The 25,881-nt window shown below is 37.2% G+C and overlaps 1 protein-coding gene across 1 annotated transcript in view; it reads left to right on the plus strand.

Moving 5' to 3' along the window:
• Window positions 1–24,879, plus strand: part of HSDL2 (hydroxysteroid dehydrogenase like 2) — a 74,956-nt gene extending 50,077 nt beyond the window's left edge. Inside the window, 3 exon segments of the mRNA XM_065879192.1 lie at window positions 9,504–9,653; window positions 13,157–13,285; window positions 24,330–24,879. Of these exon segments, the coding sequence (XP_065735264.1) occupies window positions 9,504–9,653; window positions 13,157–13,285; window positions 24,330–24,442 (392 nt within the window). The 3' untranslated portion in view covers window positions 24,443–24,879.
• Window positions 24,880–25,881: the final 1,002 nt, after the last annotated feature.

The following is a 25,881-nucleotide window of genomic DNA, read 5'->3' on the forward strand; positions in this document are numbered from 1 at the left end:
AGTCAACTGCAATTCTACTTGACATTTTCTGTAGATACATTAATATATTCATATACGTAGTAGCTCAGTATTTCTGGCCTGAGATCTAACTTAACTCTTTCAGGTGATTTTTTACATCTATATCCAGATCTACTGTATGTTGATTTCACAGTGTCTCTCCCAGAGGTCAATGTGTATCCCTCATTTCCAAAGGGGGAGGAAAATATTGACAGCCTTGTACTTTTTCTGGTATTTGTGCTTTGTGTATTTGTTTTGTATAACATATATGTAATTATTATTTTTTTCAATGAATTTATTTATTTACGGCTGCGTTGGGTCCTTGTTGCTGCGCATGGGCTTTCTCTAGTTGCGGTGAGCGGGGGTTACTCTTCGTTGCAGTGCGCGGGCTTCTCATTGTGGTGGCTTCTCTTGTTGCAGAGTATGGACTTTAGGCCCGCAGGCTCAGTAGTTGTGGTTTGCAGGCTCTAGAGCTCAGGCTCAGAAGTTGTGGTGCACGGGCTTAGTTGCTCTTTGGCATGTGGGATCTTCCCGGACCAGGGCTCAAACCCATGTCTCCTGCATTGGCAGGCGGATTCTTCACCACTGGGCTACCTCTTCATTGATTTTTCCTGCCCATGGCAACACAGGGAGTTCACTCAGTCTTTTTTTCAACCTCCAGTTTATTTTTTCTTTTTTTCTTTAGTTATAGTTTTAATTGCTTCTATTCCAGTTTTTCTGGATTCCCCTCAGAAACACTTAGTCTGGCTTACCCTGTCCCTTTCCCCTGTAGTTTTCACTATCTTTTGTTACTATTTCCATACTTTTGTTCTTTTCTTCTGCATTCTGAGAGACCTTTTCAAGTTTGTACTCTGTATTACTGATAAGATTTTAGACACATTCATCTCTCTTCCATATTGCTCCTAATGTTTATTTTAATTCTGCTATTATACTTTTTATTTGTCATGTTTCCCATTTCTTTTTTCATTTTATTTTATTGTTTTTTCATCTCAGCCAGTTATATATGACTTTCTGCCCTTGTTTTATATTAGTTTTCATGTGAAGGAGTTCTTGTGACATTTCTTAATCATAGTTTTGGGGGTCAGGATGTCTCTGGTTTATGATTCTCTGGCCAGGGTGTCCATGGCTCAGGGGCCTGTTAATTCATCTTGCTCTGAGTTTGTACAGTAATGATGCAATCTATAGCAGCAGTTTTAGTACATCAGTGATGTTATCGACAGCAGTTTTAGTCATCTGACTCTGGTTGATTAGTGTTCAATTAGCATAGGATTGAGGTCAGACTGGACAACAAAGGCACTAAGGTCAGAGGAGACAAGCAAGGGAATAAAGTTTTGGGGCTTCCCTGGTGGCACAGTGGTTAAGAATCTGCCTGCCACCTCAACACATAAAGCAAATACTAACAGCCATAAAGGGGAAATCGACAGTAACACATTCATAGGAGGGGACTTTAACACCCCACTTTCACCAATGGACAGATAATCCAAAATAAAAATAAATAAGGAAACACAAGCTTTAATGATACATTAAACAAGATGGACTTAATTGATATTTATAGGACATTCGATCCCAAAACAGCAGAATACCCATTATTGTCAAGTGATCATGGAACATTCTCCAGGATAGATCATATCTTGGGTCACGAGTCAAGCCTTGGTAAATTTAAGAAAATTGAAATTGTATCAAGTATCTTTTGCAACCACAACGCTATGAGACTAGATATCAATTACAGGAAAAGATCTGTAAAAAATACAAATGAAGGCTAAATAATACACTACTTAATAACGAAGTGATCACTGAAGAAATCAAAGAGGAAATCAAAAAATACCTAGAAACAAATGACAATGGAGACACAACGACCAAAAACCTATGGGATGCAGCAAAAGCAGTTCTAAGAGGGAATTTTATAGCAATACAATCCTACCTAATAAACAGGAAACATCTCGAATAAACAACCTAACCTTGCACCTAAAGCAATTAGAGAAAGAAGAACAAAAAAACCCCAAAGTTAGCAGAAGGAAAGAAATCATAAAGATCAGATCAGAAATAAATGAAAAAGAAATGAAGGAAATGATAGCAAAGATCAATAAAACTAAAAGGTGCTTCTTTGAGAAGATAAACAAAATTGATAAACCATTAGCCACACTCATCAAGAAAAAACGGGAGAAGACTCAAATCAATAGAATTAGAAATGAAAAAGGAGATGTAAGAACTGACACTGCAGAAATACAAAAGATCATGAGAGATTACTACAAGCAACTCTATGCCAATAAAATGGACAACCTGGAAGAAATGGAAAAATTCTTAGAAATGCACAACCTGCCAAGACTGAACCAGGAAGATATAGAAAATATGAACAGCCCAATCACAAGCACTGAAATTGAGACTGTGATTAAAAATCTTCCAACAAACAAAAGCCCAGGACCAGATGGCTTCACAGGCGAATTCTATCAAACATTTAGAGAAGAGCTAACACCTATCCTTCTCAAACTCTTCCAAAATATAGCAGAGGGAGGAACACTCCCAAACTCATTCTACAAGGCCACCATCACCCTGATACCAAAACCAGACAAAGATGCCACAAAGAAAAAAAACTACAGGCCAATATCACTGATGAACATAGATGCAAAAATCCTCAACAAAATACTAGCAAACAGAATCCAACAGCACATTAAAAGGATCATACACCATGATCAAGTGGGGTTTATTCCAGGAATGCAAGGATTCTTGAATATACGCAAATCAATCAATGTGATACACCATATTAACAAATTGAAGGAGAAAAACCATATGATCATCTCAATAGATGCAGAGAAAGCTTTCGACACAATTCAACACCTATTTATGATAAAAACCCTGCAGAAAGTAGGAATAGAGAGAACGTTCCTCAACATAATAAAGGCCATATATGACAAATCCACAGCCAACATCGTCCTCAATGGTGAAAAACTGAAAGCATTTCCACTAAGATCAGGAACGAGACAAGGTTGCCCACTCTCACCCCTCTTATTCAACATAGTTTTGGAAGTTTTAGCCACAGCAGAGAAGAAAAAGAAATAAAAGGAATCCAAATCAGAAAGGAAGAAGTAAAGCTGTCACTGTTTGCAGATGACATGATCCTATACATAGAGAATCCCAAAGATGCTACCAGAAAACTACTAGAGCTAATCAATGAACTTGGTAAAGTAGCAGAATACAAAATTAATGCACAGAAATCTCTGGCATTCCTATACACTAATGATGAAAAATCTGAAAGTGAAATAAGAAAACACTCCCATTTACCATTGCAACAAAAAGCATAAAATATCTAGGAATAAACCTACCTAAGGAGACAAAAGACCTGTATGCAGAAAATTATAAGACACTGATGAAAGAAATTAAAGATGGCACAAATAGATGGAGAGATATGCCATGTTCTTGGATTGGAAGAATCAACATTGTGAAAATGACTCTACTACCCAAAGCAATGTACAGATTCAATGCAATCCCTATCAAACTACCACTGGCATTATTCACAGAACTAGAACAAAAGATTTCACAATTTGTATGGAAACACAAAAGACCCCGAATAGCCAAAGCAATCTTGGAAACGAAAAATGGAGCTGGAAGAATCAGGCTCCCTGACTTCAGACTATACTACAAAGCTACAGTAATCAAGACAGTATGGTACTGGCACAAAAACAGAAATATAGACCAATGGAACAGGATAGAAAGCCCAGGGATAAACCCACGCACTTATGGTCACCTTAAGTTTGATAAAGGAGGCAGGAATGTACAGTGGAGAAAGGACAGCCTCTTCAATACGTGCTGCTGGGAAAACTGGACAAGTACATGTAAAAGTATGAATTTAGAAAACTCCCTAACACCATACACAAAAATAAGCTCAAAATGGATTCAAGATCTAAATGTAAGGCCAGACACTATCAAACTCTTAGAGGAAAACATAGGCAGAACACTCTATGACATAAATCACCGCAAGATCCTTTTTGACCCACCTCCTAGAGAAATGGAAATAAAAGCAAAAATAAACAAATTGGACCTAATGAAACTTAAAAGCTTCTGCACAGCAAAGGAAACCATAAACAAGACCAAAAGACAACCCTCAGAATGGGAGAAAATATTTGCAAATGAAGCACCTGACAAAGGATTAATCTCCAAAATTTACAAGCAGCTCATGCAGCTCAATAACAGAAAAACAAACAATGCAATCCAAAAATGGGCAGAAGACCTAAATAGACATTTCTCCAAAGAAGATATACAGATTGCCAACAAACACATGAAAGAATGCTCAACATCATTAATCATTAGAGAAATGCAAATCAAAATTGCAGTGACATATCATCTCACACCGGTCAGAATGGCCATCATCAAAAAATCTAGAAACAATGGATGCTGGAGAGGGTGTGGAGAAAAGGGAGCCCTCTTGCACTGTTGGTGGGAATGTAAATTGACACAGCACTATGGAGAACAGTATGGAAGTTCCTTAAAAAACTAAAAATAGAACTACCACACGACCCAGCAATCCCACTACTGGGCATATACCCTGAGAAAACCATAATTCAAAAAGAGTCATGTACCAAAATGTTCATTGCAGCTCTATTTACAATAGCCCGGAGATGGAAGCAACCTAAGTGTCCATCATCGGATGAATGGATAACGAAGATGTGGCACATATATACAATGCAATATTACTCAGCCATAAAAAGAAACGAAATTGAGTTATTTGTAGTGAGGTGGATGGACCTAGAGTCTGTCACACAGAGTGAAGTAAGTCAGAAAGAGAAAAACAAATACCATATGCTAACACATACATATGGAATCTAAGAAAGAAAGAAAAAAAGGTCATGAAGAACCTAGGGGTAAGATGGGAATGGAGACACAGACCTACTAGAGAATGGACTTGAGGATGTGGGGAGGGGGAAGGGTAGGCTGTGACAAAGTGAGAGAGTGGCATGGACATATATACACTACCAAACGTAGAATAGATAGCTAGTGGGAAGCAGCCACATAGCACAGGGAGGTAAGCTCGGTGCTTTGTGACCACCTAGAGGGGTGGGATAGAGTGGGTGGGAGGGAGGGAGATGCAAGAGGGAAGAGATATGGGAACATGTGTATATGTATAACTGATTCACTTTGTTATAAAGCAGAAACTAACACACCATTGTAAAGCAATTATACTCCAATAAAGATGTTAAAGAAAAAAAAATAGAATCCGCCTGCCAGTGCAGGGGACACAGGTTCGTGCCCTGGTGTCGGAAGATCCCACATGCCGAGGAGCAGCTAAGCCCATGGCCCACAAATACTGAGCAGCCTGCGCTCTAGAGTCCACGAGCCACAACTACTGAGGCTGTGTGCTGCAACTAATGAAGCCCGCGTGACTAGTGCCCGTGCTCTGCAACAAGGGAAGCCAGTGCAATGAGAAGCCCCTGCACCTCAACTAGAGAAAAGCCAGCGCACAGCAACAAAGACCCAACGATGCAGCCAAAAATAAAATAAAATAAATAAATTTTTAAAAATTACTGCTTGACTGAGAAAGACAAATATTATTTTAAAAAAGGAATAAAGTTTTGGATAGAGAGACTAATCATAAACCTGGTAAACTTGTTTTAGGGGAACTTGGTTTCATTTGTTTCCCCAAAGTTTCCATATTTGTTGTGTACTGAATGTACCTTTGAAGTATATTACTGGTTTGTTTTTTGTCTCCTAAAGTTTTATTGTCTTGTGTAGAGTCATCATGCTCTGTCTAAATATTTCAGGTGATAAATGATGCAGTTTATCTCTTGGCAAGTGTCTTTCAAGGCTACACTGTAGTTTTTGCTGCCATCTCCTTGGCGTCTCAGATGATAAAGATGATATATTGATTAATAGACAAATCACCTGAAGTAGGAGTTCCAGCAGTTATTATATGACAAACTTAGTTCTGTCTGGTATTATACCTACTAAAACCAAATACACTCCTATATATTTTCTGCCTCCAGAAACTTGAAGGAAGCCTGTGTCTTTGCTTTCCTCACTTTTAGCAGCCTCTGCTTGGTCCAGTTCTGCTGAGTTTAGGTCTTGGTTCTCTGCTTAGCCTTTATGTTGGCTATATAAAATTACATAGTCAGACATAGAAGAAAATGAAGAGGAAGCATTACCCAGTCAGACTGCCTGGGTTGGAATTCCTGCTGTGCCACATACTGCCATGTAACCTTAGGTGTGTCACTGAGTATTCCAGTTGCCATTTTAAAACCTCACTCCTTTTTACTTTACTCTTGAATTGTGTTTATTTTATTAGACATATTGAAATGCTTTCTTAAACAAGACACGTTATAAATAAGAAGGGGGAAACTAACTTTTTATATTTATTTTATATCTGGTCACCTTCATGAGTTTTTATCTTGTTTTAGATTTCTAATAGTTTCTAATAGAGAGATAGTTACTGAACGTCTAGACTTTGGGATAAGACAGATCTGGGTACAAGTCCTGTCCCTGTCACTTATATCTGTGACATTGGACAAGTCACTTCAGCTCTCTGAAAGTTTTCTCAGCTCTCACTTTCCTTATGTATCATGAGGATTAAGTATAATAGATAGGGCATCATACTGTGAAATTTATATAGTAAGTCCCCTATAAATGTTAGTTGATGTAATTATCATTGAGTAATTATCTTGAATTTCCTAAATGCCCAAACTTACTGTCTACATATGATAATAGTATCTTACAGGATTATTTCTGGCATATTTCTTAATATACTGACTCGAACTTCCAGGAGAATTTGGAAATATTTATTGAAACTATTTTAGGTATTCTTATTTAATTCTTAATTTTAATGGGAAAATCTTTAGATTTTACCCATAAGTAAGGTATTAGATGTTGGTTAAGATTTTTTTAATCAGTTATTTAGATTAATGTCTACATTTTTATTATATATTTTCTATATTTTATTTTTTGTTATATTTTGAGTATGGCAGTCAATTGGGTAACTTCTTTTTTCTATGTTCTTTTCCTTTCCTTTTCTATGTTCTTTTCCACCTACTAAGTTATTTGAGTCTTTTCTGAAGTTGTTTCTTTGAAAATGTTTTTATTTTGTCATTCAATTATTGGCTTTTTCTAAAATAAAAAAACCAGAACTGTCCATTTGAAGTTCTAAAATTTATTTAAGGGTTGACATGTAGTATTCATTTATAATTAAAAATTTTTCATATTTATTTTATCCCTTTTTAAAGTTTTTTTTCTCCTTTTTTCTTTGATTAAATTTTCCAGAAAGTTGCCATATTTTACTGTATCTTATTGGTTTTTCTCAAAAGAACCAGATTTTAAATTTTATTTCATTTTTCATTCTACTGCTTTTCTCTTTACTGATTATTTCTTTTTATAACAGCTTTGAGGTATAATTTACATATACCAAAAATTCACCATTTTAAAGTATGTAGTTAAGTGATTTTTAGTATATTCACAAAATTCTGCAACCATTTGATTCATTACTTTAAACATTTTTGCTTTATTATTTTTTCTGCTTTCTTTGAGGTTGCACGTTTTTGTTCCTTTTCTTGCTTGTTAGGCTAATATTCATTTTTATTCCTTTAAAAATAATAAAATAATTTTGACTGTGCATTTACCCCCTTAATGTAACTTTGGCCACATCCAATAGATTTTGTAATGTAATTTAATCAATTTTGATAACATTTTAAATTAATTTGTATAGAAAAGCTTAGTACAGAAAAGCATAAAGAACATTTTTTAAATCACATGTAACCCACCATCCAAGTATAAATACTGTCTGTATTTTAGCTTATTTGTTTCCAGTCTCTTTTATTTTTTGAAAATATAACTTAAAATTCATATCCACAAATATATACTTTACCTGATTGGATCATATTAAATTGTATATTCTTTGTTTTAGTTAACATTATATTGTGAATATTATCCAGGTCTTCAAAAACAAAGTTTTGAAATTGGCAACTTAGTATTGTATCACATGAATGTAATATTTATTTTAGTGGCTTGTAATTGTTTCATTTTATAAATGTTACAGGATTTTCTTATAGTGGATCACTGAAAGTTGATAATCAGTGGGAGGGTTCCTGATACATACTATGAAACTTCCTTCCAGAATTATAAATATTGGCATTATATGAGTACCTCCCTCACTACACTGTCAGCATTAAATATTGAAATACATATCTGAATTTTTAAACTGTCTTCAAAATACCATAATAATAATATATTCTTTGCTCCATTGGACCTTAAGTATTTCATCTTTAATATCTGTTGAACTTTGTGAGAAGGATTTTACTGTTTATTTGTGTCTGGAAACATCATAATGGAAGGTAGTTTATATTCAATAAATTTAGGATACTTTTGAATTGGTTATGTTATACTCTGGAGTATCTTTATGCTGTCAGTTAGATTTTATTTAATAGCCTTTGGTGAGTTATATTGGACAAGATGGCTGGGTATAATTTGAGCTGGGAGATAGGTGGAGAGTTAATCTTCAGCCTAGAGTACAGATTGTCCTTTGAGTTAGTTTAAATAACAAATTATTCTCAGCTGTTTCTGGGGGCAGCCAAACTGCCCACAAATAATTCCAGGAGGATAAATAAAGACACAGAGGTTGGTATTGGGGGACAGCTTCATGCTATGGGATTCGAACAGTCCTATGCACTGCAGATCTCCCCTGGCTCATCATATGCTGAATGGTTATGGCCAATGGTTTAAGTGAATACAAATTTTAAAATGTTGCAAACCTCTATTCCCTTGACCTTGCGTTTCTAGGTAGTGGGGCCTTCATGAGACTAATACGTGGTTTGACCTACCTCTTCATCTAGTGGGAGGGACCAGTCTGATTGAGATTGGGAGAAGAAACGAGTTTGTGTGGTTTAGACCCTTTTGAGCCTTCTTTCTTTCAGAGTAGACTATCCTCAGTTTTCACATGATCTTTACTTACAGAGGCATTTCCATTCCTTAATGGGAGGGGAGGCAGGTTCAATCCAGGGATGAAAAGACTAGGTGAATATGTTTAATTTAGAGGTAAAGTTCTTGAGAAGTTCACTTGGCTGTTGATTTAAGCTACAGTCACCAATTCATCTCCACTCATTTACACAGTTGATATTCTGATCTCCATCTTTCTGACTCCACAGTCATCTTTTCTCATTTGGTTTTGGAACTCAGGGACTATGATAAAGGAGTGATTAATTGTTACCACTAAAACTCTGATATGTTGTTTAAATCTGTTTATTATAAACACTGTATAAATTAGTGGGTTTTTTTAAAAGCTAATCTGAGAGGTAGTCTTTTACTTGAAGAGTATAAACCATTTACATTTATAATCGTAACTGACATATTTGGCTGTTATTCCATCAGTTTGATTTATGCTTTTATGCTTCAAGATGCCACTGAATGTATTTAAGGTCATTTTGGTAAAATGGGTCTAATTGGTAGCAAGTCTGTTTGCTAATTAATTAACTTTGTGTGTGACGTTACATTGCCTAGGCTTTAAAGGTACTTATATCAATAACATTTTATAGGTGCTCTTCCAGAATTGAAAGAAGAGGAGGCGCAGCCACCACCAAAACCACGTTCTGGAGCTGTGGAAGGGACATTTAGAATTGTTAAGGACTCTCTCAGTGATGATATTGTTAAAGCCACTCAAGCAGTCTATCAGTTTGAACTCTCAGGTAAGGGTTACTTCTGGTAATCTGGAGCTTTTATGAAACAAAGTAGGATATTTCCCTTGGAAGCATATCAGCCTCCAGTAGTAATAACCTGGAATAGTTGGCTATATCCAGACCCTTACCCGAGAATGTAGACATTTAAGAATAGCAAATAACTACTGATTTGTATTTTTGTGTTCTTTTCTTTTTGGTTTTTGTCCATCTATTAAGTTTCTGATTTGTGGTTACCATGGGGTTCATATATGTTGATCCACAATTATATCTATTTGTTTTAAACTGGTATTTCCACATATAGGTGATAGACCTGTTTTCTGCTTGGTTTTTTTTGTTTGTTTTTTTGTTTTTGTTTTTTTTTTTTGTTTGCGGTACACGGGCCTCTCACCGCTGCGGCCCCTCCCGCCGCGGAGCACAGGCTCCGGACGCGCAGGCCCAGGGGCCATGGCCCACGGGCCCAGCTGCTCCGCGGCATGTGGGATCCTCCCGGACCAGGGCACGAACCAGTGTCCCCTGCATCGGCAGGCAGACTCTCAACCACTGCGCCACCGGGGAAGCCCTCTACTTGTTTTTGTAGTAGTTCTCTGTTCTACCAATTTGTATTTTTAAGTTAATATCAGTGCATATGGACATATGTAAAATAAAATTCCCTTACAGATACTTCCAGTGGTAAATAACTCTTTAGTGTATGTAATTGAGAGAAAATCCTATTTAGAAGGATATATGGATCATGACAGATAGTATAATACAGTCATTTATCAACCATGCACACCTTGCCTGTTTTTTTATTTTTTTTGGCTGCACCACGGGCTTATGGTATCTTACTTCCCTGACAAGGGATTGAACCGGGGCCCACAGCAGTGAAAGTGCCGAGTCCTAAGCACTGGACTGCCAGGGAACTCCCTTGCCATTTTTTACCTTTGAGATTATTCAGGTCAGTCTGAATGCAGTCAGCTTTTAAAATCTCTCAGTATTTTTCTTCTCAACATAGTATTAATGCATGTTGACAAGAGTTTTAAGAATTAGCTACCACAGTCCCATTGTATGCAAACGTTGACATTATCAGTTCTTTTATCCTTTGTCACCTCTATTTTATCTTAATCCATCTGCATCTTCCTGTTTTTACTTTTCTTAGAACCCATGGTCCATTGCTTCAATCACTCTTTTACCTGTATCCTAAACTTCCTGACCTTGTGCTTATGTCACCAACTGTCATAATCCTAGTCCCGGATAATCATACTCTCTGGCTGCTCCACACTTGCATCCAGGCTGCTAAGTCTTGCTGGAGAAATGGCAGGGGGTGGGGGGTGGAATCACACCACCCAGTGAATCTGTACCAGTAAAAATTCATCACTGCTCCTCTCCAATGTCAGAATTCTGTGGTCAGCTTATTGCCTCATTTTCCACAGTGACTCTTTTAAACCTCTCAGTGTTCCTCAAGTCTCCCATCTCTCCCTTCACCACTTCCCTGCCAGTTTCAGCAGATAAGGTGACCTCCTCTTTCACAGAGATAAGAGAAGCCTACAGACAGGAATTGCTTCACCTTCCTGCCATCTGATAGCATACTGTTGTAGGCATTGACCTCTCTTCCTCCTCTCCCAACAGGCAGAGCTCAACTCCACATCCGTGCATCCTAAGCTTTAATGTCCATACTGATCACCGCTGGGCATGCTAAAAATGCAGAATCTGATTCAGTAGGTTTGAGGTAGGGTCTGAAGTTTGCTTTTCTGATGTGATGACGGTACTGCAGTTCATGGATCACACTTTGAGTAGCAAAGTTCTAGATCCCATTTCCTCTGGCCTCCTCAGGAAATGTGTGCTGTCTCTTCCACCTGTTCATCCTGAAGCCTCCTTCCCAGTGGTTTTTTAACATTCCCAAAGTCTATTCTATCTTTTAAAAAAAACCAACAATAACAGCCTTCCCAATCACACTCCCCACCCCCCATCTATCTTCTCCCTTTCAGAGCCAAACTTACTTTCATCTACAATTCACTCTGTTCTGGTGTCATTTTTCTCCATTCCACTGAATTTGCTCTCACCAAGGTCCTTGGTGGCTTCTGTGTCACCAGTGGGCATTTGTCATTCTTACCTTGTCGCCACTCTGCAACATTTGATGCTGTTGACCTCTCTTTCCTTCTGGAAACGCTCAATTGCTTTTTTCTGCGTCTGTAATCATGTCTTGTCAGTCTCCTGTGCTAGATGCTTCTCCATCCTTTCCTTAAATGTTGATATTCTTCAGGTCACTGTCTTAGCACTCTTTATACTCTACAGACTTTGTCTAGGAAAACCCCAACCCCTCACATAGCTTTAGTGACCATAGGGGCTGATTCCTTATGTATCTATCTTCCTAGCCCAGTCAGACTTCATTTGACATTTTCATTTGGCTGTCACAAAGGTACCTCAATCTGAAAATGTCCGTAACAACTCACCATTCCCAATACCTGCCTTTGGCACTACTTGTTAAATCTGCTCTTCTTCAGTAGTCCTCTCAATAAAAAAACACAGCAATATTTACCCAGCTTCCCAAGCCAGAAACTAGCAAAGCAGATCATTCTTCTGCACCCTCCCTACCTTTTCCTCTTCATTCAGTCACCTAGTTTTGTGATATTGCTTTGAAGTTCTCTCTCAAATATGCGGACTTTTTTCCACTTCCACTGCTGTGATCCTGACCCAGGCATACATCCTCAAGCTCCTGAACAACCCCAGTACCTTCCTAAATTGTCCTCTGTATCCTCTTTATCCCTCTGAAATATCTTCACTACACTGCTGTTAGGGTGATCTATTTAAAATACAAACCTAATGTCATTCTCCTTCCATGGCGTATGGATGAAATCAGCAAACCCTTTACATGGCTTACTGTGCTCTGCATCTGGACGGCCTAACAAGCTTATCTGAGGCCACCATCCACTCTCTTTGTACATTCCAGTCCTTCTGTTCCTTTTTTCAGTTCCTCATCGAGCAAATATTATTTATTTATTTATTTGGCTGCACTGTGTCTTAGTTGAGGCATATGGTATCTTCGTTGCCACGTGCAGAATCTTTAGTTGCAGCGTGTGGGATCCTTAGTTGTGAACTCTTAGTTGTGGTACGTGAACTCTTAGCTGTGGCACGTAAACTCTGGTTGCAGCATGTGGAATCTAGTTCCCTGACCAGGGATCAAACCTGGGCCCCCTGCGTTGGGAGCACGGAGTCTTAGCCACTGGACCACCAGGCAAGTCCCCCATCTAGCAAATTCTTACTTAACTTTTAAATCTCAGCTGGGCTTTCCTGACTCCACATCACCCTCCACTTCCTGTTTTGTAAGAACCATGTTATTGAAGAGTCTTCAGAGCCTAGCCAAGTGCCTGGCCCATAATAAGTACTTAATAAATATTAGCTGAATGTCTTAGAGGCCTGGGGATTTCAACCTGGGTAACAGCATTATATATGATTATTCTAATTGTACAGTTATTAAGTTTAAGAAAAACAGGGCTTCTTTAACATTTATTTCTATATCTTTCTTTTCTGTGTAGGTGAAGATGGTGGAACATGGTTTCTTGATCTTAAAAGCAAGGGTGGCAATGTCGGATATGGAGAGCCCTCTGATCGGGCAGATGTGGTGATGAGTATGTCTACTGATGATTTTGTAAAAATGTTTTCAGGTGAGTTTTAACTTCACTTGTTTACTGATTGTTCAAGGAAAATTCTATTAGGTAGGCTTCATTTCTACTAGTTGGACTAAGATATCATTTCCAATAACACCTTGGTTACCAGAGGTGCTGAACTTAGCTGCAGCTTGTTTATCAAGAGTAAGGTCACACTTCAATCTTGCCAACTATTGTAATAGGAAACTGCAGCCATCTCCCATGGCCCAGTGACCCTGCTTTCTGTGGAATCCATCACTAAGAAGAGGGTCTGCATAATTTTCTGCTCTGCCCATGTATCTCTAAATGTGCCAGAAAAATTTTAAGGGTAATTTTTTTCTATTTTCTACTCTTAAAACACTACTCCAGATAGTAAGTTAATTAACACATGTACTTATTAGAAGCAGCACTTTTAAATTTTTTTTAAATTAATTTATTTTTGGTTGCATTGGTTCTTCATTGCTGCGTGCAGGCTTTCTCTAGTTGCGGAGAGCAGGGGGCTACTCTTCGTTGCGGTGGGTGGGCTTCTTGTTGCAGTGGCTTCTCTTGTTGCAGAGCTTGGGCTCTAGGTGCATGGGCTTCAGTATTTGTGGCACGCAGGCTCAGTAGTTGTGGCTCGTGGGCTGTAGAGCACAGCCTCAGTAGTTGTGGCGCACAGGCTTAGTTGCTCCTCAGCATGTGGGATCTTCCCAGACCAGGGATCGAACCCATGTCCCCTGCATTGGCAAGTGGATTCTTAACCACTGCACCACCAGGGAAGTCCCAGAAGCAGCACTTTAAACAAAAGTATTGTACCATTTTAATCTGAAGATCCTAAAGATTTATTTAATGAGTTATAAATGTTATTTATTCTTTATTCTGTTTTAATCTTCATAAATTGAAGATCATAATGTATTCTGTGCCCTGTAAGTCTCGCTTTCCATTTCTAACCCAGGATGCTAATGGCCTACATACTATCTGAGCCAGTTTGTATGTGATGTTACTAATGATTGAGGTTTCTTCATCTTCCCCCCACTTTTTTTTAAACAGTAGTGCTAAATATTCATGGTACAAAAATTAGAAAATATGCTTAGGAAAAAAGAAAATAAATAAAATTATTTTTTATTGTACTACTGAAAGATAACCATCAGTTGATTTTTGGTTTAAAGTCATATATATATTTTTATGAATGTATATAAATATATAAGTGTACTTAGAAAAACAAGATTATAGCATTACTGCTGTTTGGTAACTTTTTTCACTTTGTACTTAGTACATTATAAGTACTTAGTACTTAAAAGTACTAGTGTACTTAAAAGTACATTAAAAGTACTTAGTACATTATAACGTCTTTTAATGATAATGAATAGTTATTACTTTAATCATTTTTTTAAAAATAAATATATTGATTGATTGATTTTTGGCTGACTTGGGTCTTTGTTGCTGCGTGCAGGCTTTCTCTAGTTGTGGCGAGCGGGGCCTACTCTTTGTGGCGGTGCACGGTCTTCTCATTGCAGTGGCTTCTCTTGTTGCGGAGCACGAGCTCTAGGCATGTGGGCTTCAGTAGTTGTGGCTCGTGGGCTCTACAGCACAGGCTCAGTAGTTGCAGCACATAGGCTCTAGAGCACAGGCTCAGCAGTTGGGGCACATGGGCTTAGTTTCTCTGTGGCACATGGGATCTTCCTGGACTAGGGCACGAACCTGTGTCGCCTGCATTGGCAGGCGGATTCTTAACCACTGCGCCACCAGGGAAGTCCCTCTTTAATCATTTTAATAGTTTCTTTAGTGTTTGTTTAGTGTTTCAAAATCTCTTTCTCTCTAGGGCTTAAACATAGTGCTTTGGATGCAAAATAAACGTTTTGTAAATTTGAACCTTATAAATATGCAATATTTTGAACTTAAAGACCTTTAAAAATAAAAAAAATTATTGTCAATTTCCAAACAGAAATAACAGTAATTATAGCTAATACGTATATGATTACTGTTGAGTTAAGCAATATTCCCAATAATGGTTTGAGATAAAAGATTTTCTCTATTTTATAAAAAGGGAGACTGAAGTATTGCTTAATTAAGTAATAAACCCAGAGTCACTTGGTGGGTGAGTCAATGTTGGAGTTAGAATTCGAATCCAAGCTAACTCGCCAGCTCATGCACTTCTAAATTATGCTATTTTGCCCTCCAAAGGTGAAAGAATCAAGTTACCTCCTTAATTTACGTTTTATTTGTGTAGCATAAACTTGTAATGGGCTTTCCATTTACATCTTTCTGTGAATGTGCTCCTGGATTGGCTAGGGGAGGTCAGTCAGCTAAATGAGTGATTTAAATATATATATATATATTCTTATAAGGTCTATTTTATTTTATTTATTTATTTTGGCAATGCCAAGTGGCACGTGGGATCTTAGTTCCTCAACCAGGGATCGAACCCACACTTCTTGCAGTGGAAGCGCAGAGCCTTAACCACTGGACTGCCAGGACAGTCCCTTATAAGGTTTATTTTATAGCAGCAGTTCAGATTGGGAGCAAATAACTTTGCTTCTGCTTCTTACGTCTTTTCATTCTTATTCTTTATCCCATCTACTGTCCTTTGAATGGGCGCAATTTAGACTTTATATCCTAAACATACTCTTTTAAGAAGCCATAGCCATTTCTGTGACCTAATCTATAGAGTAGATACGTTATAAATATAAAAAATTAAAGCAACTAGTGATCAACTCATCAAAATCTCTCTTTTTGGCCAGTAGAGGCCACTGTATAGTAAAGAATTATAATAGAAAGAAAATATATTGTACAAGATTACCTGATTAATATATTGGGAAGAGAAATATATACACACACACATACATATAAAATTATTCTTACTAGTAGTTTGTTTTAAAGTTTATTTTTTAGAACAGTTTTCTTAAGGTATAATTTATATACCATAAAATCTACCCATTATTAAGTATATATGATTTTTAGTAAATGTATAGGGTTGTACAACCATCATTTATAATCCAGTTTGAACCAGACAAAGATGTCACAAAGAAAAAAAACTACAAGCCAATATCACTGATGAACATAGATGCAATACTCCTCAACAAAATACTAGCAAACAAAATCCAACAGCACATTAAAAGGATCATACCATGATCAAGTGGGGTTTATTCCAGGAATGCAAGGATTCTTCAATATATGCAAATCAATCAGCGCGATACACCATATTAACAAATTGAAGGAGAAGAACCATATGATCATCTCAATAGATGCAGAGAAAGCTTTTGACAAAATTCAACACCCGTTGAATGATAAAAACCCTGCAGAAAGAACTTTCCTCAACATAATAAAGGCCATATATGACAAAGCCACAGCCAACATCATCCTCAATGGTGAAAAACTGAAACCATTTCCACTAAGATCAGGAACAAGACAAGGTTGCCCACTCTCACCACTCTTATTCAACATAGTTTTGGAAGTTTTAGCCACAGCAATCAGAGAAGAAAAAGAAATAAAAGGAATCCAAATCAGAAAAGAAGAAGTAAAGCTGTCACTGTTTGCAGATGACATGATACTCTATATAGAGAATCCTAAAGATGCTACCAGAAAACTACTAGAGCTAATCAATGAATTTGGTAAAGTAGCAGGATACAAAATTAATGCACAGAAATCTCTGGCATTCTTATACACTAATGATGAAAAATCTGAAAGTGAAATTAAGAAAACATTCCCATTTACCACTGCAACAAAAAGAATAAAATATTCAGGAATAAACCTACCTAAGGAGACAAAAGACCTGTATGCAGAAAATTATAAGACACTGATGAAAGAAATTAAAGATGATACAAATAGATGGAGAGATATGCCATGTTCTTGGATTGGAAGAATCAACATTGTGAAAATGACTCTACTACCCAAAGCAATGAACAGATTCGATGCAATCCCTATCAAACTATCACTGGCATTTTTCACAGAACTAGAACAAAAAATTTCACAATTTGTATGGAAACACAAAAGACCCCGAATAGCCAAAGCAATCTTGAGAACGAAAAATGGAGCTGGAGGAATCAGGCTCCCTGACTTCAGACTATACTACAAAGCTACAGTAATCAAGACAGTATGGTACTGGCACAGAAACAGAAAGATAGATCAACGGAACAGGATAGAAAGCCCAGAGATACACACACACACATATGGTCACCTTATCTTTGATAAAGGAGGCAAGAATATACAGTGGAAAAAAGACAGCCTCTTCAATAAGTGGTGCTGGGAAAACTGGACAGGTACATGTAAAAGTATGAAATTAGAAAACTCCCTAACACCATACAGAAAAATAAACTCAAAATGGATTAAAGACCTAAATGTAAGGCCAGACACTATCAAACTCTTAGAGGAAAACATAGGCAGAACACTCTATGACATAAATCACAGCAAGATCCTTTTTGACCCACCTCCTAGAGAAATGGAAATAAAAAAAATAAACAAATGGGACCTAATGAAACGTCAAAGCTTTTGCACAGCAAAGGAAACCATAAACAAGACCAAAAGACAACCCTCAGAATGGGAGAAAATATTTGCAAATGAAGCAACTGACAAAGGATTAATCTGCAAAATTTACAAGCAGCTCATACAGCTCAATAACAAAAAAACAAACAACCCAATCCAAAAATGGGCAGAAGACCTAAATAGACATTTCTCCAAAGAAGATATACAGATTGCCAACAAATACATGAAAGAATGCTCAACATCATTAATCATTAGCAAAATGCAAAGCAAAACTACAATGAGATATCATCTCACACCAGTCAGAATGGCCATCATCAAAAAATCTAGAAACATTAAATGCTGGAGAGGGTATGGAGAAAAGGGAACACTCTTGCACTGTTGGTGGGAGTGTAAATTGGTACAGCCACTATGGAAAACAGTATGGAGGTTCTTTAAAAAACTACAAATAGAACTACCATATGACCCAGCAATCCCACTACTGGGCATATACCCTGAGAAAACCATAATTCAAAAAGAGTCATGTACCAAAATATTCATTGCAGCTCTATTTACAATAGCCAGGACATGGAAGCAACCTAAGTGTCCATCAACAGATGAATGGATAAAGAAGATGTGGCACATATATACAATGGAATATTACTCAGCCATAAAAAGAAACGAAATTGAGTTATTTGTAGTGAGGTGGATGGACCTAGAGTCTGTCATACAGAGTGAAGTAAGTCAGAAAGAGAAAAACAAATACTGTATGCTAACACATTTATATGAAATCTAAGAAAAAAAAAAAAGGTCATGAAGAACCTAGTGGTAAGATGGGAATAAAGACACAGACCTACTAGAGAATGGACTTGAGGATATGGTGAGGGGGAAGGGTAAGCTGTGACAAAGTGAGAGAGTTGCATGGACACATATACACTACCAAACGTAAAATAGCTAGTGGGAAGCAGCCACATAGCACAGGGAGATCAGCTAGGTGGTTTGTGACCACCTAGAGGGGTGGGGTAGGGAGGGTGGGAGGGAGGGAGATGCAAGAGGGAAGACATATGGGAACATGTGTATATGTATAACTGATTCACTTTGTTATAAAGAAGAAACTAACACACCATTGTAAAGCAATTATACTCCCATAAAGATTTTTAAATAAATAAATAAATAAATATCCAGTTTGAGAACATTTCCATCACTCTTTCCAAAATTCTCTGTCCGTTTGCAGTCAATCCCCCTTTTTACTGCCCAGCCAGCCAGACACTCACTTGCCTTCTGTCTCTATAGATTTGCTGTTTCTGGACATTTCATATAAATGGGATTATAAAGTATATAGTCTTTCGTATTTGGCTTCTTTTACGTAGCATAAGGCTTTTGAGATTCATCCATCATGTTGTAGCATGTATCAGTAGTTCAGTTCCTTTTTACTGCTGAGTAGTAATCCGTTGTATTTATCCACTCACCAGCTGGTGGATATTTGGGTTGTCTCAGGTTTTGAGGTATTGTGAATAATGTTGCTGTGAATATTTTCATACACATATTTTTGTGGATATATATTTTCATTTCTGTTGGGTAGATTTCTAACAGCGGAATTGCTGGGTTATGTGGTAAGTTGATATGTAACTTTTTAATAAACCACCAAGCTTTGCTATAGTGGCTGCACTAATTTTATATTCTTGTCAGCATTGTATAAATGTTCAGGTTTCTCCAAATCCTCACCAGCACTTACTAGTGCCTTTTATTTTTTTACAGTGTTATTGAGGTATAATTGATAAATAAAAACTGTATATATTTAAGGTATATAACATGATGACTTGGTATTTGTATACATTAGGAAATTACTATACTCAAGCTAACACATCCATCACCTTGCATGGTTACCTTTTTTTTGTTGTCATGAGAACACTTAAGATTTACTCTCAGCAAATTTCAAGTATACAGTACAGTATTATTAACTATAGTCACTGTGCTGAACATTAGATCCCTAGAACTTATTCACCTTATAACTGAAAGTTTGTACCCTGAGACCAACATCACACCATTCTACTCTCTGCCTCTGTGGGTTTGACTTCTTTAGGTTCCACATATAAGTGAGATCATACAGTTTTTGTCTTCTTGTGTCTTGCTTATTTCATGCAGCATAACGTCCTCAAGGTTTATGCATTATGTCACAAATGGCAGTGTCTTTGTTATCATAGCCATTCTAGCGGGTGTGTGGTAGTATCTCGTGCTTTGAATTTTCATTTCTTAATGATTAATAATGTTGGGCATCTTTCCATGTGCTTAATAGCTGTTTATATTTGATGAACTGTCTATTCAAATGTTTTGCTCGTTTTTATTTATTTATTTTATTTATTTTATCTTTTTGGCTGCGTTGGGTCTTTGTTGCTGTGTGCGGGCTTTCTCTAGTTGTTGGGAGCAGGGGCTACTCTTTGTTGTGGTGTGCGGGCTTCTCATTGCGGTGGCTTCTCTTGTTGCGGAGCACGGGCTCTTGGCACACGGGCTTCAGTAGTTGTGGCACGCATGCTCAGTAGTTGTGGTGCATGGGATTAGTTGCTCCTCGGCATGTGGGATCTTCCCAGACCAGGGCTCGAACCCATGTCCCCTGCATTGTCAGGTGGATTCTTAACCACTGCGCCACCAGGGAAGCCCTTTGCTTGTTTTTTTTTGTTGTTGTTGTTTGTTTTTTTGCGGTACACGGGCCTCTCACCACTGCGGCCTCTCCCGTCGCGGAGCACAGGCTCCGGACGCGCAGGCCCAGCGGCCATGGCTCACGGGCCCAGCTGCTCCGCAGCATGTAGGATCCTTCCAGACCGGGGCACGAACCCGCGTCCCCTGCATCGGCAGGGACTCTCAACCACTGTGCCACCAGGGAAGCCCGCTTTGCTCATTTTTGAATTGACTTGTCTCTTTATTATTAAGTTGTAGGAGTTCTTTATAAACTTCAGATGCATGTGACTTGAAAATATTTTCTCTCAATCTGTGACTTATCTTTTCATTTTCTTAGTGGTACCTTTTGAGTTACAAAAGTTTTGGTTTTGATAGTCTAATGTGTCATTTTTTTCTTTTATGGTTCATGCTTTTTTCCCCTAAGTATTTCATTCTTTTTTAATGCTACCCTAAATGAAATTATTGTGTTAATTTTTAAAAATTATTTGTTGCTAGTATACATAAATACATTTGACTTTTGTGTAAATTTTATATCCTATAAATTAACCAGTGAAGCTATTTGGGCCTGGGATTTTTTTGTGGGAAAATGTTTAATTACTAATTTGACTAATTGTTCTATGTCAATAGCTTTTTTTAAAATTTATTGATATATAATTCACATACCATATAATTCATCCATTTAAAGTAAACAATTGACTGTTTTTTTTAGCATATTCACAGATGTTCGCAACCATCACCACAGTTGATTTTAGAACATTTGCATCTCCTCAAAAAGAGAAACCCAGTACCCATTAACTGTTAATCCCATATCCCCCATCTCCTGCCCCTAGCCCTAAGCAACCACTAATCTACTTCCTGTGTCTGTAGATTTCCCTATTCTGGACTTTCATATGAACAGAATCATATATATGGAATTTTTTTGTGTGACTGGCTTCTTTGCAGTGTGTTTCTTCTTTTAGCTTGTTTTCAGGTTTCATTCTGGATGTAGCGTGTATCAGTATTTAATTCTCTTCTTTAAAAATGGAGATGAAATTCACATAACGTACAATTAACCATGTAAAGTGTACAGTTCAATGGTGTTTAACTTAGTGCATTTACAGTGCTATGCAACCACCACTTCTCTTTAGTTTCCAAACTTTTTCATCACCCCAGAAGAACACCGTACACCATTTAGGTAACATCCCTTTCCAGCTTCCCCCCTCCCATGGGACCTGCTAATATGCTTTCTCTCTCTGGGGATTTGTCTATTCTGGATAGTTTATGTAAATGGAATCATTCAGTATGTGACCTTTGGTGTGTGGCTCTTGTCACTCAGCATAATGTTTTCAAGGTTCATCTAAGTTGTAGCATGTGTCAGTACTTCATTTCTTTCTATGACTATCTGTTGAAAGATATTTTGTTTGGCTGTTATAAACAATGCTGCTATAAACATTTGTGTCCAAGTTTCTGTGTAGATTTATGTTTTCATTTCTCTTTATTGCTGGGTCATATGGTAATTCTATGTTTAACTCTTTGAAGAACTGCGAAAATGTTTTCCATAGCACCTGAACATTTACATTCCTACCAGCAACGTATGAGGGTTTCTATTTATCTGTATCCTTACCCTCACCAACACTTGTTTTTGTTTTTTGTTTTTTAACAATAGCAATCCTAGTGAGTATGAAGTAATATCTCATTGTGGTTTTGATTTGCATTTCCCTAATGACAAATGCTGTTCAACATTTTTTTCATGTGCTTATTGGTCATACATGTATATTCCTTGAAGAAATGTCTATTCAGGTCCTTTTCCCATTGTAACTGGATTTTTTTATCTGTTTAATTTAATTTTTTTTTGAGTTTTAAGAATTCATTCTCCCTGTGTCAGATTACCTGTCAGTGTACTTTTTTTCTGGAGCTCTTTGTCTTCTTATTACAATCCAAACAGATAACTCATGGGGAATTCCCTGATGGTCCAGTGGTTAGGACTCTGTGCTTCCAGTGCTGGGGCCCTGGGTTCAATCCCTGGTCAGGGATCCTGCAAGGTGTGTGGTATGGCCAAAAAAAGAAAAGAAAAAGAAATGGGTTCTAAACAGATAGCTCATTAAGCCTGCTACACCGCTGTGATCGTAGAAATTTCTGTAACTCTCTCCTGCATTGAATCTCCTGTTTCCTGTATCCCTTTCTTTTTCTTGGTTTACATCCTCATTTTGGTGGCACCCATTCTCGAGTAGCTTCATTAGAAAGGATACATAAGAGGCAATTTTCGTGAGTATCTAAAACTACCTATATTATCCCAACACATTGATTATTTGTCTGGGTAGAGATTTCTGTGTTGCAATTCATTTTCCCTCAGAAAATGAAGTCATTGCTCCATCTTCTAAGATTACCATGGAGGATGTGATACTATTCTTAATCTTTTTTATCCAGCACTCCCCTTTCTGAAAGTTTTGGAATCAAAATGATCTCTTTCTCTGTAGTGTTCTGAAATTTCACAATGATACAAGGCTTTTTTTTTCATTCATCTTCCTGGATACTTGATGGGCTCTTTGGGAATGTATCTTATATTATTTCTTTGATAGCTATCTCAGTTTTCTCAGTTCCCACTTTCTGAAGAAAACATTATATCTCTGATTTAATCACGTAATATTTAGGGCCTTATTCTTTCCTTTAAAAAAATATATGTATATATAGTAAGGAAAACTTTATTTCAAAAGATTATTGTGGTGGGGGGGTGCTGGTTCATAGAGAGAGGCTTTTGTAATAGCGGGAGGGGGAATTTTGCAATGGAGAGACTGCTGTGACCAGAAGATTGCAAGTGTCTCCTTTCTATTACATTCTAATATTGTGGATATGTCAAAATCTTAATTTCCAAGAGTTCACTCATGTTTTCTCAGCTTCTTTTTTCTTCTCTTACTGCCCCCTTCTTCCTCCTCACTCTACGCCATTCCATTCCCCTTCACCTGCTTCTCCCACTTCCTCTCTTTTCAATACCCATTTCCTGTGCTTCTCCTCCTCACCCCTTTTCTTCCAGCATCCTGTTGTTGACACATTGTCACAGCTTGTCTTATCAATGAGGACATGAATTACAGAATTTTTAATTTGTTCATTTATTTCGTTTCTGTTTCTTCTATGCCTGCAGTCTCTGTTTCCCCCAAATTGCTTTGATTTGTTTTTGGTTTTGGGGTGATTTTGTTTTTTCCTGGTCTCCATTTGCTGCCCATTCATCTTTAACAAGCAAGGCTATGTAAAGCTGATTGGAAGCTGTGTATGCATGAGTGGGGCTGTGGACTGGTGGGTTTCACTGTAGAGTGAGAGAGCAAGGAGCCAGTTTTTTAGGTGAAGCCTAACAGTGAAAAGATTGGGAAATGAGAGTAGCAAATAAAAACAAAGTTCCCTCCCTTCATGGAGCTCCTGTTTATTATATGTTGTTATTAGCTACAATTCTGTTTTAATGCCCACCATGTAAAAATGTAAAATTTCTGGCATTTCTGTGGTTAAAATACTGCTAAGACGTACTTCTGTGTCCATACACTATACTTTTAATGTCATTTCTTAAGAAAATTATATGCGTTTATACCATTTGATTTTTTGACTCTAAACTTGAAATGTTAAGAGTTTAATGAACTATAATAGATTGGAAAATAACTAAAATAGGTAGTATTTGTTTACTACAATTCATTTGAGGGCCATCTATTCTTTAGTGTACTGTACATGTTGCCTCTTCCGCTTTTTGGTATAATCTTTTGTTGATTGTTGCTTTTATATTATCTCTCATATTACAAGATATTGTTAAAATCTAAATCTAGGAATTGGGATTCCCAAGATACTGATAAAAAGATGCTATAAAAGAAATTTCTGTGTTTCAGAGGTTTATAGAACTCAGAGATTCTTTTTATAAGCATGTTCTTGAAGTGGTACATCCCTAAGGGCACTAATCGCTGATTTTTACTCTCTCATTTTCTCTTTTTAGGGAAACTAAAACCAACAATAGCATTCATGTCAGGAAGATTGAAGATTAAAGGAAACATGGCCCTAGCAATCAAATTGGAGAAGCTAATGAATCAGATGAATGCCAGGCTGTGAAGAGAAAAAAAATGTTGACCGCTAAGCTCAAAAAGTAAAAGGGTTTAATAGTTAAAACTGAATGTTTGTTTTCATCCCTATTATATTATAAGGATATACGTTTGTTCTGGAAAAAATAGAATTTCTGTATCTATAAGACTTGAAATTGTAATTAAAACAGCTAGCTAACCAAACATAAGCATCATTAAGTAGAATTCTAAGATATTCTGTTTTTCTTATTTTGTGAGTTTTGCCCTCTGAGTCCTGTATCTCATACACCATCATCTTCTGGGAAAAGTATTATTAGTAATCAATCGGGGTCAAGCAGCAACATTACTCTTTTCATATCTTTTTCCCACGTAAAATGAGACTAGTCTGTTTTAAACTTTTTAGTTTAGGATTGTATACTAATGATATTTTAGAGTTTTATAAATTTGTTTTAAAGAAAATCTTCTATATTACATTTTCACAGAAATCACATAATAAACTACTTAATAAATACTATTTGTGAAGACAAATTAAGCAAAAAGTATATTTTGTTAACTACCTTTCTAAGTGTAAGGTATTTTACCTATAGGAAAATATTATTGATGTAATTCAACTAACTGCAGTATATATATCCTATTTTAAAGTACGTAAAAATATCCTAAGATAATTCCTCCCCAGAAGTGTGCACTTGGTCACAGTGTTTTGAAATGAGAACATTAGAATAGATGGTTGTTATGGGCTGAATGGTATGCCCCCTTCATATGTTGAAGTCCTAACCCCAAGAATCTCAGAATTGATTGTATTTGGAGATAAGATCTTTAAAGAGGTGAGTAAGTTAAAACCCAGGCTTTTAGGGTAGGGTGGGCCATAATCCAGTCTGACTGGTGTCCTTATAAGAGGAAATTTGGACACAAAAGAGAGACCAAGGAGGCACACACAGAGGAATGACCATGTGAGGACCAGCAAGAAGGCAGTCATTTGCAAGCCAAGGAAAGAGGCCTCAGAAGAAACCAAACCTACTGACACCTTGATCTCAGACTAGTCTCCAGAATTGTAAGAAATTTCTGTTGCTTTAGCCACTCAGTCTGTGGTATTTTGTTATTGTAGTCCTAGTAAACTAATGCAATAGTTTGTTTGTATTTCTGTTACGAACACAAGTTCCTGTGCACTACACACAGTGAGGCCAAACAAACTGAAACATTGGAGTTTGTAGCAGAGAAAGGTTTATTACAGGGCCAATCAAGGAGAATGGGTGGATTGTGCTCAAAAAACCCAAACTCCCCAATAGTTTTCAGGGAGAAGTTTTTATAGGTAGAATTTGGGGTGAGCGCTGTGTGACTCTCTCTTGATTGGTTGGTGGTGAGGTAACGGAGGTGTTTCAGAAATCTTGTGCTCAGCCTGAAGTTACCATCCTCCACCTGGGTGGGGGCCTTAGTTCTTACAGAAGAATGCAAAGATATTGTTATATATAT

Source organism: Phocoena phocoena, chromosome 6 (assembly GCF_963924675.1).
Source record: "Phocoena phocoena chromosome 6, mPhoPho1.1, whole genome shotgun sequence".
Classification (NCBI taxonomy): domain Eukaryota; kingdom Metazoa; phylum Chordata; class Mammalia; order Artiodactyla; family Phocoenidae; genus Phocoena; species Phocoena phocoena.